At 52.0% G+C, this 17,979-nt stretch overlaps 1 protein-coding gene across 1 annotated transcript; it reads right to left on the bottom strand.

Annotated features, from left to right (window-relative positions):
- Positions 1-5,439: 5,439 nt before the first annotated feature.
- On the bottom strand, positions 5,440-8,585 carry LOC119113764 (actin, clone 403). The gene is made up of 3 exons (XM_037238006.1): positions 8,475-8,585; positions 6,747-7,272; positions 5,440-6,473 (listed from the first exon to the last, which is right to left on the bottom strand). The coding sequence occupies exons 2-3, from the start codon at positions 7,249-7,251 to the stop codon at positions 5,848-5,850; spliced, it is 1,131 nt and encodes a 376-aa protein (XP_037093901.1). The 5' UTR covers positions 7,252-7,272; positions 8,475-8,585; the 3' UTR covers positions 5,440-5,847.
- Between the last annotated feature and the right edge of the window lie 9,394 nt (positions 8,586-17,979).

Raw genomic sequence — 17,979 nt, 5'->3', positions numbered from 1 at the left:
ATCCTGATTCCATACTTCTCGAACGGTCAGAATCGGATCCTCCCTCCTTACAGTCCTTTTGCAAAAATGTCGGCCTGGAGCAAAATGCTCCCATGTGCTCCGTGTGTTATGCTCCCATATTTCTTTCGTAAAAACACACTTGTCTTTATCCTGGTTGCCATTAGCTCCTTCGCGGAGAAACAGTTGCACTCTAGCAACTGTCCAAACTGTCTGAACTGTCTGATGTCTGAACTGTCTGTCTGAACTGTCTGAACTGTCTAGACGAAGCGGTATATGCGCATCAAAGAGTAGATTTGGACTCTCCTGCAATTCTCTGTCCAGCCCTTCGGGAGCTTTCGTAGAATAGCCAACAATATGCTTGCCTTGACGTGCTACATCAGCATCCCACCAATGTCGTGGTAAGATGTAGATATGTTAAAAGGTATGCAGGTAAACAAAGGGAAAACGGGTACAGGGTGCACAGCCAAAAGTTAGCCCGCGTTTTATTCAACCGTGACAAGTATATGTATCGCACAATCCAGACGGTGGTGGCACTTGAACGCCCATTCAGTGGCAAAACATGATCATAAAACAGTGATAAGCGGTGACCTCACATTCGCGAAATCGTGACCGCACTGAATATGCTTATTGGAAGACGAGAGGGACGAAGCACTGTCACACCACCCGGAGCATAGTATCACTTCCGCCCTGGGAAGCCCTGTCCAGGGTGCCGTGGGACGACTTCACTGGACCGATCGATCACTGGACCGATCACTGGACCGATCACTTGACCGATCAGGACCACTAGCGACTAAAGCAAGATGGTGCGATAGCGCACATGGCACGGGCCGCGCTGGAATCGTTGAAGAAGCATTGTCCTTGAAGGCACGCCATCCTGAAGACTCGCGCGCTGTGGGTTTCTCACTCGCCTGTCCTGTCGCCTGTGAACTTCACGTTGTGGAGACCATGTGGCGACCACCACAAAGACTCCATCCACGCAAGAACATGGCAGCGAGCCTCCAGGAGCTCATGACCGCCATCGGACTGGAGACAGGACGCGTCAAACACCGCATCCACCGACAAGGTCGACCGGATGATCGGCCGCCTGCAGCAGGTCCGACCCGGCCGATCTGGTGCTGGGCGGTGCCGCATTCTTCTGGGCCGCCCGAGGTCCATCTGGAGCAATCTTCTGCGGAGTCGCGATTGATGGATGTGCAGCATTGCTGATGACAGACAGAAACCGCTGATCTTGAATTTGGTCATCGAGGTTGTCGGTCGAATGCCACCTCGATCACGCTGGTGCGAAAAAATGAAAGCTGCACTGCCGCTGTTGGGAAAAACGCGGACTATCTTTTGCCTTTGCCATCGGACTGTTCGTATGCTGGCATCTCTGTGCCTGCAATAGCTACTGCTAAATAGCTGTTTGTATAAAATAGCCAAATGTTCGTGGACGGAGTTTGGACATCAAAGGGACTTGACGAAAAGCCTTGGAAGACTTTTTTGGGATTGTACGCAAAGATAGTGAAGGCTAATTGAAATATAACATTGCTAGAATGTTGACATAATCTTTTACAGATACTATCCTCACCGTGCGCCGAGCGCTACTAGCATTATTTTTGTAATTTGTAGTAAAATACAGAACTAACAGAGGTCAACCAAATCGCTCGGCGGGTTCGCTTTAAAGACTGTGTGCATACGCGACCGTAACACCAACCAAGTGCGACTATACGTTGGTTTTGGCAACTTGCAAACAAGAGAACAAGCGCTCCTGTCTTTTGAAAAGTGGCACAAGCAGAAAAGTAGCAGCCGCGGCCTGTGATTGTTTTCAGATCACCCTACCGCGCATGCGGGACATGCCGACAATCTGACGTTTCCGGCTCAGGCATTGTAGCAAACAGCGACGGACAATGGTGTCGCATCGTAGTTGCGAAAGCCATTTGAGGTCTTTTTCAGCACAATCGCTGCAATCGAGGACGAATCGACCGTGGGTGTGTAAAGGGGTCTTAAGGCCTGTTGAGAAGGCTTTCACACGTGGTTTTTATAGCCAACAATGACATGAAATCAAGCAGTGCCGAATTCCTACTTTACCAAATGCGTCGTCATCTGACTTTCAGTTTCAGGAGCAGATGTCATCAGGGAAATGTAATCTGCACATCATATGCTTTCGGACATTATGCGTTTTCCTTTGGACGTATGTTGGGATTTTTACCAACTTTTCGCGTTACATTTCATCCCAGTGACGAAGGCGCTTTCCCGCATATAAAGATTTGCGCTCACGATTTTCGCCCATTTTCATTTTTGCACACCTGAAGATGTGGCCTCAATGTCCCGGAAAACTGCTAAAAACGCGTCCAAAGGAAAACGGCATGATGTTTGAAAGCGTATAACGTGCACGTTTCCCTACCCTAAGGAGAGCTGTTCCTGAACTGAACGTCAGATGACGATGAGTTTGGTACCCGAATACATGAAAGTTGTAAATAACTCATGTTACTTGACATATATTATAGATATATATATATATATATCTATGAAAAATGAAAGCTAATATATGTAATATATATATATATATTATGAAAAATGACAGCTTGTTATATAGTAATATATATATGCATGTGTGTGTGTGTGTGTGTGTGTGTGTGTGGTGTGGGTGTGGTGTGGGTGGGTGGGTGGGTGTGGGTGTGGGTGTGGGTGTGGTGTGGTGTGTGGGTGTGGGGTGTGGGTGTGTGTGGGTGTGGGTGTGGGTGTGTGTGGTATGGGGTGTGGGGTGTGGGTGTGTGCGTAATCTACTCATCATACATCATATCTGGAAAACATGCCTAATGTATCTCAAGTGCATCATAAGTCGCACATACCATAAGCATAAAGTCGACGTTATTGTCGCAAAGGATGTGCAAATGATCATGAACCCTAGACGTGTTTCACTTGAAATATCGATTTAAAAAGTGCGAGTAAAGCTGCTTGGTGTGATAATCAGATGCTTGCAGGAACTGATTAACATCCTGATCCAATCCGATGTTAGGAAATAATATTTTGTTATGGGACGTACTACTAGCAGTATCGGAAGCATAGTACTAGAGATCTGATGTTCCGATAGAAGTATCTGAAGATGACTTGGAAGGGAAGAGAGAGAGAGAGATAGAGGAGAGAGAGAGAGAGAGAGGAGAGAGAAGAGGAGAGAAGAGAGGAGGGAGATAGAGAGAGAGGAGAGGAGGAGAGAGAGAGAGGAGAGAGAGGAGAGAGAGGAGAGAGGAGAGAGAGAGAGAGAGAGAGAGAGAGAAGAGAGAGAGAGGAGAGAGAGAGAGAGAGAGAGCGAGAGGAGAGAGAGAGAGAGAGAGAAAAGGCCAAAACGAGGCGCTAGAATGGCAAAAGTCTGATAAATTGCGATGACCAAACGAAGTTGAGATCCTTTAACTTATGTTTCCTTTCGTAACGACGACCGGGGAACGACATGACTCACGTGTACAGGTTGATTTGCTTATCGCTTGGATACGAAACATAATAATACATTGTGCAACATTGTCAAGAATCAAACAAGGAGACCTTAATGTAAACTAGAGCCAAAAGTGAAAGATAAAACTAAGACAAAGTCAGCGTCAGGATTGTTAAGTTTTGGAACAAACTCTCTTACACAGCTATGGAAAGTCTTCCTCTTCATGCATTCACAAGCATGTCTTGATCGCCACTCTAGCGGAAGAAAGAAACTCTGCTTCAAGTAGGCTCCACCGGTCCACGCTCAAATATAACGTTCGCCTCGCGCCAACGCTGGATGCCCCTTGCTGCCCCAGTTCCGTTCCAGCCGCCGCCAGCGATGTATTCCAGTGCGCTTGTCACGCCGTTTTGTTGCGGCCTCCGTTTCGTGTGAAATTTCTGCGTTGTCCTAGATGTTTTTACCAAGCTGCCCAATTCGTATGCATCGCTTAATTGACCCTTACAAAAAATCTTCAGATATCTGTAATATCAAAAAAAAAACGTGCGAATGCAATATGTTTTTGCATACCACAGCCCTTTTGAAATTGACGATAACATTTCACCTAAAGCACCCTGTACTTTGTCCGTCAATGAGCATTTAATAGCTCTCGACCACGTCCATGCAACAATGGTGTTTTTCAGAACATGACGTGGTCTGGACAGGAAAGGCAACAAAAAAAAAAAAACATGCGAAAGAACTGCTGCAACGGAACGCGTCACAGATGTGGATGTCTACTGCTGCAGTTGCCGAATATGGGGCGAGGGGAACTGATATAAGAGGACTTCGGCACGGCACCTGTCTTCGAGCATCAGCCACGTTTTGTCTATCCAACTGGAAGATCCAACCAAAATTAAGAGGTCAACGATGTGAAATGTTCATTACTTATCAAAACTACCACCCACCTTTACCAGGCCTCCATTAAAAGCTCAACTCGACACGTTCTTCAGCTTTTGAGAAACACGTGAGCTGGCGTACCGTGTAGAAGCGCTTATGAAATAATTTTTGCACAAAATTTGGGATCCAATAATTGGCGACAAACTACAGCTTACTAAAAGATGGCTAACAACTGGGAACTCTGCACGCAGCCGTGTACTTCGCTTTCGCAGAACATCCACCGTGCTGTCTCAACAATTTTGTAGGCGTATAGAAAAGCAGATCACTGCTCGACTGCGCGTTCCGCCCTTCCAGGTACTTCCGGCCTTTTTGGCTCAATGCGTAGTAGTAGATACGGCACGCGGTAGTGTCGCTATTAACCATGCTTGTCGAACAAAACAGCTCATCGCATAAGCGGACGTTTCAGTAGGTTTGCGGTCTAAACGCGTGGAGCTAGTTACATAGTGGGCCGCACTTGGAAACCGCAACTGGCACATTTGCATACGCGTATTAATGACTTGACAAACACTGAGGAAAACCGATCTGCGTTGTTAAACTGCGCTATTTTTATGATGGAGTAAGATTATTTACGACTGTTGAAATGTTTGCGCATATTGGATGTGGTCCATTTTAAGATCTTCACGCGTATGAAACCGGCCTCCAGAAATATCGTCGCAGTATAACGCCATTTAACCGCTTCAATATCCCCGTTTAAACGGCCTGCCAAGAATTGTGATTTTCCTGGAATGAACAGCGGTTCCGATCGCAAAGAACAAGCCGAAAAACCTCAGAACCGGGGCGATTTTATCTCCGGCCGCAACGCCACGTTACCGTACCCCCGCGACTTCGCCGCTACCGCTATGCCTCTCCACCTGTCCTTCCCTCAGCGTCCGCTGCCGTATCGAACGCCGGCGGCAAAACTGTTATCAGAAGCCGTAACAGTTCTCATGAGAGGAATTTTTCTTCCACTTAGCTTTCCTCCAAACCAAAACGATTCAAAAAGTTCTCTTCGGGAGGTTGCACATCCCGAACTAAGGAATCTTAAGTGGAAGCCAGCAACTTCCATTCCTGTCATTGCTCACCCTCGCCACCAGACATTCCAAAATCCGAAAGCCATCTCAAGCGGTTTACCATTTGTATTACAAAGACTGTATTTGGTCCTACCAATCATCGGCAGGCTCGTGCGGCGTTACACCTGACATTTGACCAGCGGAATCGATGGAAACGAATATGGCTCGAGACCGCCGTCTCGCCCGTCAGTGGCATGCAAAGTCCAGATCCTAGGCTAGTCAAAAGCTGGAACAAGATCTGAAGTAAGGCATTTACAACATAAATAACACAGTCAAACGGCCTCCTAGAGCCCCATGTCGGCAAAGCAGTTCAATAGGCCCCATCGAGTCGGAATGCTCTCACTTGCAATCGGAATGCTCACTGGAACATCACTGGATGTAACGGAAAATACACCTTCTCATGATACAAATAAAGAGTCATCCACAAGCATCTCAATCACACCGGAAACATAGCGCTTAGAAGCACTTGCGATGGACGATGGAGGGGCCAGACTCATCGTACTCCTGCTTGGAGATCCACATCTGCTGGAAGGTCGACAGCGAGGCCAGGATGGAGCCGCCGATCCAGACAGAGTACTTCCTCTCCGGCGGCGCGATGATCTTGATCTTCATCGTGCTCGGAGCCAGCGCCGTGATCTCCTTCTGCATGCGGTCGGCGATGCCCGGGTACATCGTGCTGCCTCCAGACAGCACCGTGTTGGCGTACAGGTCCTTCCTGATGTCCACGTCGCACTTCATGATGCTGTTGTACGTCGTCTCGTGGATGCCGCACGACTCCATGCCCAGGAACGACGGCTGGAACAGGGCCTCCGGGCAGCGGAAGCGCTCGTTGCCGATGGTGATCACCTGGCCGTCGGGAAGCTCGTAGCTCTTCTCCAGGCTGCTCGAGCTGGCCGCCGTCGCCATCTCCTGCTCGAAGTCCAGCGCCACATAGCACAGCTTCTCCTTGATGTCGCGCACGATTTCCCGCTCGGCGGTGGTGGTGAAGCTGTAGCCGCGCTCCGTCAGGATCTTCATCAGGTAGTCGGTCAGGTCACGGCCGGCCAGGTCCAGACGCAGGATGGCGTGGGGCAGCGCATAACCTGAAACACACACACACGGATGTCAGGACGCTGTCACAGTACCTAGGTTAATGCAACACTGAAATATTTTGTAAATACATGCAAGACATGCCAATTCTAATGTGTATATTACTTGAAGCGATGGAGGTTTTAATTCCTTAAATATAAATAAGAAATTGAATTAAAAAATCAGGAGCAGTAATTTGCAATACAGCGTCGCGAAACCGTTACTTCGTCCAACACAAATTCCTGGTGATTGCCCATGAAGTCGAGATGCATGGTTTTGCTGCTCACCTTCGTAGATGGGCACGGTGTGGGACACGCCGTCGCCAGAGTCGAGCACGATGCCGGTGGTGCGGCCAGAGGCGTACAGCGAGAGCACCGCCTGGATGGCCACGTACATGGCGGGGGTGTTGAACGTCTCGAACATGATCTGGGTCATCTTCTCGCGGTTGGCCTTCGGGTTCAGGGGAGCCTCCGTCAGCAGCACCGGGTGCTCCTCGGGCGCCACACGCAGCTCGTTGTAGAACGTGTGGTGCCAGATCTTCTCCATGTCGTCCCAGTTGGTGACGATGCCGTGCTCGATCGGGTATTTGAGAGTCAGGATGCCTCGCTTCGACTGGGCCTCGTCGCCGACGTACGAGTCCTTCTGTCCCATGCCGACCATCACGCCCTGGTGACGGGGACGGCCGACGATGGAGGGGAAGACGGCACGGGGCGCGTCGTCTCCGGCGAAGCCGGCCTTGCACATGCCGGAGCCATTGTCGACCACCAGAGCGGCAACCTCGTCGTCGCACATGTTTGCGGAGTTACGGAGTTACTGCAAAGAGAAACACAAACTGTTAGGACAACTGGCCAACACCTGTCAGAGTGTACTGTGCAACAGATTGACAGACACCAATAGTGAGCACCTAAGCCGCATTTAATCCAGCCAGAAAATGCATCACCTCCCGTGTAAAAACAGGCTTCTTCCAATCTTGCCAACTACTTTACCCCGGCCACCGCAAATCCTATCCCTTCCATAATTATTCGCGGCGGGCAAGGGGGACCAGGCCACCCGCGGGCTCGGCGTCCGTCGCACGGATGCCCCCTACCCCGGCGGCACCGGCCGGCCGCGCCCCAAGGTCAACGTCACCCGGCGCGCGGCGGCGGCCTGAATCACCGGCCGGCTGCTGGCGCTCCGCCGCCGCTCCTTATATGGGCATGAAAGCGGCGCGCGGGCCGGCCGGCCGCGCCGGGCGGAAATCGATGGGTCAACGCCCACCGGCCGCCACGTCTGCGAGGCCCGGCGGGCGCGGCAGGGGCGGGAGAATATGAATCCGCACCAGGGACTCGGATGACGCGAAAGATGCGCTGATCAACCACAAATCAAATTCTCACGTTGTTCAGTATTGGCATAGATTGCATCGGCTGAAACTCGCAAGCGCTGTCCGACGAAACATCATTTGTAACAAATTCAGATATAGAACGCTACAGCCAAGGCAGTTATCACTCGAATATGAAAAACTCGTGTCTCCAAACCCCTGCGTAAGGATTAAGGCTGAAACCGCAGCAAAATGGGGGAGCAAGAGGCTCTATAACACCGCAACAGTCAAGAAAGCACTCCCATACCACATGGTAGGAGACGATACAGAAAATAGGACTGAACCCAACAATTTAAACACCCGAAGGCGTCGGCCCGGCGGGCAACAGCCCTCGGTGAAACGCCCTTTGACGAATGGCCTGCAGGGTCCCCCATAGATCACAAGTGGGACTAATTCAGTCTCACTCAGCACCGATGAACCAGATGTGAAATAAGAATACCGGAGAGATGCAGGACGGACCACAGGCAGACCAGAACCAAATACTGGACAACAGTTCAGCACATTTGCAGCCACCAATCCCCCAATACATTCCTGCTTCGCAATCTAGAAATGCATGCCCGCCTACGCTCTGGCGCACCCACCCCGCAAGCACGATGAGATCACCAGCAAGAACGAGCGGTGGCACTGCTGCCAGAGACTGAACGCACTGTTCACTTACCGGAATAAATATCACAGACTAGAACCGGGCACCTCGACGTCCACTGTTCGACACAGGAGTGAGGCTCGTGAAGAATTTTCTCCTGACTTTACCTCGGTGCCGGCCGGCGATCTGGGCCGGCGCCGCGTGCTGCCGTCAGCCAATCAGCGACGAGTTGACCATATATGGTCATCAATGAAACGGGACGGCGGGACGGTCACGTGACCTTCACGAATGGCTCGGAGAGCCGACACGTTGGGTTCTAAAAAATACGGAAATGGGAATTAGGGCCAAAGGGAACGTGAGCACATCACTGCCGTTTATCGACAAATATCGTGTGTTGGAGCAGGCAGCAGCCATTTTGCGGGGCCGGTCGCTCGGGTGACGCCATGCTAGCTGGTGACTCGTCCGTGTTTCATGGTTGCTGGGCGTACTCCAGCGCTCGAACGTGCCCCTCAGCCGATTGCACATGTATCATCGTCGCGTGACACTGGTCACCGGTCCGCAGTGCGCATCGAGTCACCTCCGTAAAAATGCGGAACCGATATATGGAGTAGCGATTAATGGTGACTGTTCCCGGCTTGCTTGGGCGTTGCAGACTTATAGGGGCTCGTCATGGGTTTTGAGACCAACACAAGAGATCACCATAGGAAGGTAGTTCAATGCAGCAAAATGCGCTGTTCTGCACCACACGTGTCGCACTGTAGAAAATCACTGTTCCGTGAGAAAGATGGGCAGATCTATGTCGATGCTTCCAATTTAACGTAACCTGGCTAGCATGTTATTGATTGTATCGGCCCTGGTGCAGGACACGCAGAAAAACGATGTCCACATTAATCTCGACAGAAAAAACAGGCCTGCCTTGAAAGGTGCAGATGGCATGATTTGCGTCAAACAGCGGGGCATCATTCATGATTCAGGTATGCGTCGTTATTCGCTGATATACCGATTACTGCCCATTCACATGCTTAAATAGACCACGAGCACGGCAGACCAATTTTGCCATCTGTCGACAAAACCTCAATTTCTCAAGTACTTGACGACTGCACGTGCCAGACAGCATTCCCCGCCTTACTGCTTTGATGGATTCCACCGCAGTGGGGAGGAGGGGCATTTTACCCCACCTTTTGAGAGCTGGGAGGAAGCCCAGGATGTCTCCTCCGGCTTTCGGCCCGTTGAGGAGTTCTGACGACATTGATAAATAAATTTAAAAGATTTCACCTTTGGGCAGTCAACCGCCAAACACTTGCCTAGGAGCAGCGATCGATCATAAACGTACTTAAATCCCCATTTATTCTCCGAGCAGATTTGCGTTCCGCACACGCGCTGTGTCCACGCCCCCATTTTCTAGAGGCCAGTTCCGCATTCACTCGCAACATACCCTCGTTCCTCATGGCCTGTAAACGGCAGAAACTTTCCGACCAATCGATAACGCCCAGCAGCCGCCCCGCGCGCGGGGCGTGACTAATTCGCCGCGGCCGGCCGTTTGGCTTTCTTCTGCCTCGTCTAGCGGGCGGATCGAGCTCACTGCCCTGTCGTCGCGTCTCGCCCGCCTGGTCTCGCCAATCTGCCGTGCATCTGACGGCCAGCGCGAGGCGCTGGCCCGGAAACTTTCCACACCTGCGCCAGACAAGTCGTGTCCGGCGCGCTGCCAGACGCGGCGGCTGGCGCTGCCAGATCCGCCGGCGCGTCCGCACGCCCGTGTCATGGTCGGCTGGGCCGGCTGGAGGCGAGCCGTTCGCAGCTTCCGGGTCGCGCGATCGCGTGGCGGTCGAAGTGGTTTCGTCTTTGGAGAGCGTCGGCCAGGCCAGCTGTCCTCACGACCGACCGCCGGTGTCTGGCTGGGCGGCAGTAGTGACCGTGCTTGCGATTCATGACAAGCATCACGGACGCAACCTGGACGGTCGTCGATATTTTTAGAGGGGCTGCGCCCGCCGAAACACCACAGCTCGCCTTCCTTGCACTCTGAGTGAAGGCAAACTGTGCTTGGGAATAGCAGTTCCAGGATTCAACGAACATGGCGCGACAGAGAGTTTACCACCCCACACAGTGAGTCGGCTTACGAAACAGCGCCGCGATGCGGAACAGCGGCGTAACGCTGGCACTAAAATCAAGGATAGGAGTGAACGATTTGTTTGCTCCGATGGTTGTTGCCCAGCAACTATAGTGGTTTAGGTCTTAAGAAGCGCAAGGCTGTGAACTGCATCGAATGATTTTCAAATGATTATTTAATTTCAAACACCACACAAATGTAAAACACTCCCTTTAATAGAGTTATCCCAGTTATGCAGGAATAACCCCACGTAAAGAGCGGACGTTTGTCAAAATGACATCTAAATTAGGAGATCAGACTCACTCATCGGGCAAGGATGGGGTTCCGCAAAATGAGTTAGGGGGCTGAACAGTCAAAAGGGGCTTTAACTTCCCCAAAGACATCCCAAAAAGGGGTATCTTCTCGGATTTGGCCCACTTTTTTCTTAAACTTGGGACGCCGGATTTCTCCCCTCCCCTAACTGAAGAGGGAAACAACATCCATGCCATCAGAGTAATGTTCATTTCCTAAAAGTAAAGCCACGTACGTCCCCATCCCACGCTGTGGCGGCATCACGAGCCTGTAGTGCTAGTGATCGCTTGCAGGCAAATACTAGCATCAAATAAACCAATGGGACAAGCCCTCTAAATGGCGCCGGAACTGAGCAGCCCGTGAGCAAATAGCTGAATCACCGATAGCGGAAATATGGCAGCCTTGATTGGTCTTCTGATGACTCCGGTGCCTTCGGCGTGCTGTGGAAAGGCCGGGCAAGATAAGCAGCTGCATTCAGGAAACTCATGAGCAAAACCACTCGGTGCTTGACGCGTAGAGCATGGTGTATTCAAGCCGCGAGCATGTAAACGGGGGACGCGTTTTCACGTGCTCGCTGCGTTCAGACATAACTGGGCCAAATCAAAGCGACCTCACTCGCGAACGATATCGCCCAGCTAGCCCCAACACCGCTCATCGGCTCTGGCTGTCCGCTTCCCCACCTTCCTTGAAACGTTCGCCGAAAGGTGACCACTGACAGTCCGACGGCCTGTACGTCACCGTGCGTACTTCCACAAACCAGTATGTCCGCCGCGCGAGCCGGTCGGTCAGCCGGGGGCGACGCGCTTCCGCCGCTGACTCACACTCAGGTGGTGAGATCGCCCCCGGCGGCCACACCCCTGTTGAAGTCCCGGCGCACTGCGGGCCCCTTGGTGTTCGCTTTCTGCCCGTTTGCCGCCCGAGGCGGTTACCAACGGCCGGCAGACGGCGGCAGCGCGCGTCCGGTTTGAACGCGGCCAGGCATCCGGCGCGGCGATAAAACGGCTGCCGGGAGGCGGCAGGGCGCTGCGTGAAGGTCACGGAAGGTCGCGCGTGGTGCGGACGGGCGGTGGTGAGTGAGGCAGACGCGAGTATTGCGTGGCTGCCGGCCGAGTGCCGATTCACAAGCCCAACAGTGTGGCGCTGTAGGGCAGAGCGCCGGAGCTGTCTTGCGTGACCGTTGCAAGTTAAAGCATCGGAGCGGGATATTAAATAACACAAGAACGCTTCACCTCCGCCCTCCCTCGTTTGAACATTTTTCACAACGGCCATGCGGCTAGCTTTCTAATGCCGCTGCAGAAGTGAGCTCTGGTTGTAATGGCGCATTGACACTAACCTTCATCAACACCGCCAACAGCTTTCAACCTATAGCACCATTAGCCTCGCAGCGTCAGACTGCTAACAACGCAACGCAACGCAGCGTAACAACGCAAGGGATTCACAACGCAACGTAAGGATTCCTTGCTATTTCTATTTCACATTTAGCCATCTACACTCTGAGGGTGGGATCGCGAAGACAACAGAAGGTCATGGACTGCTGGGCTTTTGGTATTGTGAGCTGAGAACATTCATGCTGACAATAATTGACCTTAAATGCACCTTGAGGCGCTAGTCGAACTAGGTTATCATGCATCTCGGCTGACCTGGCCTAACCCTCTGCGCCCTACGTTTGTTAGTTCGCGAGGTGTTGGTGGCAAAATGGGACTAACGCGAGTTCTGCTCTCGCTGAGCGCAGTTTTGCAGACTCGGTACCACCTTAACTGCCCAAGAAACTAACCCAGTTTGGCAATGTGCTAACATCGGGTTGTCGAAGTTGCCACGTTTCGGTGGTTTTCACCAGCAATGTATGGGTTTCAGCAGTTTTTAAGTACAGCAGTTCAGGGCATATCTATTGATCATCGGTATATTTCTTTACAGAAATATGTCATCAGAAACCACATTTCACCCGTATGTCATACATCCTGCCACAATCACACCGGGTATTGCCCGTGCTGAAACAGCGCATTTCCCGACTTCCTCGGAGGCTGCCATCTTCCTCGCCTAGGTGCGGTTGTCAACGTACGGCCCAGCACAATGCCGTATGAGAGGTCTGCACGCTCGTCACTGATGCAAAACACAGCCACGTGCGTTTTTCATAGCACGTGACTCACGAAACGGGCAGCGACTTCTCACGGAGCAAAACAGGCTCTTTGGCTCCTACAAAAAATCCGTTGCACCAGTGCATTGATCAAGATCGAATCTGCAAGTTTTGAGACGTGATCATGCAATAATTGACGAATCTGGTGCAGCACTTATCGATTCTTCGCGGTGTTGAGGTTTGTCCGCAAACTGATTTGTGACATGTACAGGAAACGGAGAGGTACAGGAGCACAAATATTTTTTTTTCTTAAGATGTTTCCACGCGCTCACGCGAAACCGCGGAGAGCGCTGAAAAAGCTGGCGCGACATAGCGACCGAGCAAGAATTCTTCAATGGCAGAATATCAAAATTACAGGTCATTTGAACGACAGACTGTGTGACTGTTTTTCAAGCCTGTTGCATGCATTTTCCACTCATGTCATTTAATGTCAATATCCACATCGTTAAGACTTGTCGAGAAAAGGCGCCGTTGGCTGGATGAGCTGTTCTGCCTCTCTTTGAACATGAGACGGGTTCTTAACACGTGAGAAAGAGACGAAAAGTGATGAGCAACGCCGGCTGCAAAGTTTTTTTTCTTTCGTAGTTTTTTTAAAATAATCGACAAGGTTCCTGTACTGATGCTTCATCTAGTAGATGATGAAATTATCCCTGAATTGTCGCTGATGTCGCTCGAAACAATGTGTGACGCATACAACTGCAAAAGTAAAATGCACTTTTTGTGGCTTCGGAAGCACATAGCCTTTAAACATTTGTGTCACATGGTGTTTAGTTTTCAATTCAGTTCGGGGGCTTCAGCCCCTTCCCTCTCCCACCTGTCCCCATCTACCAACTCCCCCTACTCGCTTTGCGAAACAGCGTTCCTGAATGTTGCATCCGTTAAAAATGCCGCGCTTTGCCCTGCCACCTTCTGCCATACGCACAGGAGTATGCCAGCACCGGGACCGGGCAGTTGGGGCGTCAGCTAGCTATTACTAGGCGGCGACGACTAGCTCGGTCACTTGCATTATGCATCCAGCATTTCAAGCAGCGCATGAGCTATGAGTGAGGCACTTTTGATGCTAGCAGAGGCAACGTGCTACGGTAATCGATACTGTTTTTACCCATGCGCTGCTCAGCCTGAATGCCCTTGCCACTGTGAAACGACCGCGATCACTTCGCTGCGCGTACGAAGGAAGCCAAGATGAAGACATCCTCGACACTAGGAGCTTTAGACAAACGGAATACAAACATACTGGAAAGCGCAGACTTCCCACACCGAATGCCGGTGCGAGCGGGCCTGAAATCTGGACGGTTGCCAACTGGTCTCTCAACCCCGGCCTGTTTATCCTTCCATCCGTTCAAAGTTTGTTTACTCAGCTGTAAGCACGCCTACAAGTCCATCCAACCATCCGTTCTCCAACGGACTTTTGATTTATTCCATTGAAACTCAGGGGCTGGAATCAGGAAGCATCCCAGTTTCAGTGCAGAAATTTCATTCGAATCTCTAGATTTTAGCGTGATGCGCAGAGATTGCATCCGATTCTTGCCGAACACAGCCTGATTGGATCACAACCTTCAAGTGAACTGTACAAACAATGGCTACACTTAGTCGGATTCAAGCCCAATGTGTCAGTGAATTTTCAAAGGATTCTTGCCATAGCTCGAGACTTAGCTGGATATTTATGGCCACTTAAGACAGACCACTGCACGAAAACAATTTTTTAGGAAGTGGCCTAATACACGTGCAAGGCATTTGAGAAAGAGGAGAAGCCAAAGCTTTTATGTACAGCTATGCTACACTTCAAGGCATTTATCCAACAGCTTCATGATTTGTAGATGCCGAACACCGCTTCAAAGAATGCATATATTTGTTTCGAACGACCAACGGAAACTCACAATGCTTTGGTAAATGTACTGGGAGGTAGGTAAGACACTGACGCCCTCAAACCTCTAACAGTTCAGTCGTTGGGCAGGATCGGTTTCCGAAAAGCCAACAGTGGTGTCGTAAATTTTTATGTGCAGCCAACTGAAGGCATTCCTCTTAATTTCAATCATGATTCAGGCACTAGTATGCTTGATCCAGAAGCAGAGTAAGAATCCATCTCACCAATCTGCTTAAATCAGCAACTCATTTAGAGCACTAGTTGAAACGCAAGTTTCATTCAAGGAATAATTCGGCTCACAACTATTTTCAATCAAAACCGATCAGCTTCATGTGGACCGTCCTCCTCCTTTAAACCAACGACAAGTCTGCTCCCTGGTCGTTAAACCGTCCGTAACCGTTAACCATTAACGCGTCTATCCGTTTATTCATACCTTCATCGTCGGCTCGTCCCTCCTCGCTCCCCGCCAGTCTGTCCGGTATGTCAAGTCTGCCGTCTGTCGTCCAGTCTGCCTGTTCATTCGCCCTACCCGCCCCCCTCCCGAACCCCCAACCCCGCCACCTGTTCATCCATCCTCCTGCCAATCCGCCCACTTCTCTGCCCCTCCCCGTGTCGTCCTTCTCCCGCACCGTCTGTCTGCCATCCACCCACCTCTCCGCCCCTCCCTATGCCGTCCTCCTCCCGCGCCGTCTGCCCGCCGTCCATCCGTCCCCGCCCGTCCGCCCTTCCCCGTGCCGTCCTCACCCCGCGCCGTCTGCCCGCCGTCCATCCGTCCCCCGCCCGTCTGCCCACCCCTCTGCCCCTTCCCGTGCCGTCCTCCTCCCGCGCCGTCTGCCCGCCCGCCCATCCGCCCGGCCGCCGGCAGCATCTGTCCGTCGCCGGCGGCGCCGGGGCGGCCGGACCAGCGGCGCTGGCCGGCGCGCGGCCGTGTTCCGCCTGCCCGGCCATATGGCGTCGCCGCCGGCCCAGTTCTCCGCACTCCGCGCCGCAGACCGGCCGCCGTGCCTCGCATATGGGGCGCGGGTGCCGGCAGATGAACTTCGCTTGCGGAGCGGGATGACGGCGACGAACTAGTCGTCGGGAGGGGGTGACGGGTATGAGGTTCGTTCGTGGAGCGGAGATCAGCGGCGTCGAACTCGTCGTGGAGAGGGGGTGACGAGCGTCAATCTCTCACATGGAACGAGAATAGCGGACGATGAACTTCTGGTTCTTATGGTCACAATTATAGCGGGTTGGGGTCGTCCCATCAAAGTGGCGAGGGGGAGCCCAGAAGCTTTTTGGGCTCAAAGTATCTAGCACATGCCTATGCGTAATGAAGATGTTGCTGCGCCCCGGGATACCCCTCCTCCTTTATACCACCCAGCCGCCCAGCCGGGAGGATAATCACCGAGTTTCTTGCACACTCTGCATTAGGACGACAAGATCCAAGCTCCAATAACGCCAAGCCCTAATGACAGCACAACCAAGTCGTGGTCTCCTTGGTTAAAACGTGAGAGCGAGGCTCCATATCAATATGTCAATATGCGTCGGGAGTGTTCTGCGGATACACCAGAGGACCAGACATTCCAGAAACCCTAGACGATCTAGGCAGAGCTGTGCCCTCCCCCCCCCCCCCCCCCCCCGTCTGCCCATTAGGGACTCCATATGGAGCTTTGAGTGGTCGAGGGAGGTCTTGATGTTATGACCGATCCCAAATATGGATTCCTGTAACGTATCCACAAACTCTAATTTAACCTCGGATTTATGCCATATTCATGAGTTTATACCATGTATGTTGGACCTAAAACGTACCTGGTACAGCGGTAGAAGAGTAAGATACGGCTGTGAATGGAGGAAACTTCGGCTAAACTGTGGAGTAGGCGAATTCGGCAAACTGTGGAGATTTTTCTCCCTCCTCTCACACAAACACTTAGCGTGCTGAAAATCACCTGTCTCTCACTGAATCAAGTCATTAACGGTATATAAATCTATCGCACTGGCGATTAAAAGGTGCTAAACATTCGTTGCTCAGTGCGGTGCAGTGTACTTTTTCTGTCATTGTTTCGATACAGGCATGTTGCCGAAATATCAGCCCATCTATATCTCCATTCTCCACGCTTTTCTCCGAGGAATAAGACTGTTACTACTGTCTTATCTATGTGACGACAGCTTATCTATGATCTTATCTATGTATAACGGCTAAATGTTCCGCGAACCTAAACTAAAAACGCCAGAGTGAGCCACGACGATTAAGCAGCCCACAGAAAACCAATAGCAACAAAATCACGATGTGGTATTCAGTGTTTCGGGTTCTAACGGGCCCCAGGACAGCCAACGAACCCCGAAAGACAGGAACCTGAAGCAATCCAGCGACCCCGAGGCCTCAAGCAGCACGCGTGGGTCAGCGCGTCCGACCTGCGACCGACATAGGAGATCTGTTACTATGCAACCAGTCTTGCACCCCTTCCCTTCCCCACGACAGCGTTGGGGTTCCGCTTCATGAATGGCTGACAAATGCATGCGTCAATAAACAATCCAAAGTTATTATCGTCGGCGTCCTGCAGGATGAATGAAGTGGGAGCCGAAGCAGCCCACTGTTGACCACGACGGTGGCATCGGAGGTCGCACTCCGGAAAGAACCTGCGCGGGCGACATGGTCCAAGAAGGACCAGTAGCGGTGGACTGGGTGGGAGAGAAACCAGCGCGGGTAACATGGTCCAAGAAGGACCAGTGATAAGAGACTGGGGGGGGGGGGGGGGGGAGACGGGCCAGCGTGGGGGACAAGGTTCAAGGACCAGTGGCGGTGGGCTGGGTGGGAAAAAGACCAGCGCGGAGGACTTGGCCCAGGAAGGACCGGTGGTGATGGACTGGGTAGAAGAGAGACCAGCGCGGGGGACATGGTCCAAGAAAGACCAGCGGCGGTGGATTGGGTCCAGGGTGTCATTAAAGGGTCATAGATTGAGGCCCAGGCACGGTTCTGACACTGTCTAGTGACTGGGGACCGGACTTCGGAAGTCGTCGGCGATGACGTTGGAGATGGGGGTCCGAATTCGGTCGTGGGATACGCCAGAGGCTCACCTGGTCCGAGAGGAGCTTCTGACGGATTAAGAGCTCCGCCTGGTCCGAGAGGAGTTTCTGGCGGCTTTAGAGGTCCACCTGGTCCGAGAGGAGTTTCTGGCGGCTTTGGAGGTCCGCCTGGTCCGAG

The sequence above is a fragment of the Pollicipes pollicipes genome, unplaced genomic scaffold, assembly GCF_011947565.3.
Source record: "Pollicipes pollicipes isolate AB1234 unplaced genomic scaffold, Ppol_2.1 Scaffold_7262;HRSCAF=8765_pilon_pilon_pilon, whole genome shotgun sequence".
Classification (NCBI taxonomy): domain Eukaryota; kingdom Metazoa; phylum Arthropoda; class Thecostraca; order Pollicipedomorpha; family Pollicipedidae; genus Pollicipes; species Pollicipes pollicipes.
The sequence above is the reverse complement of the archived record's forward strand: the minus strand, read 5'-3'. Positions and strand labels throughout refer to the sequence as shown.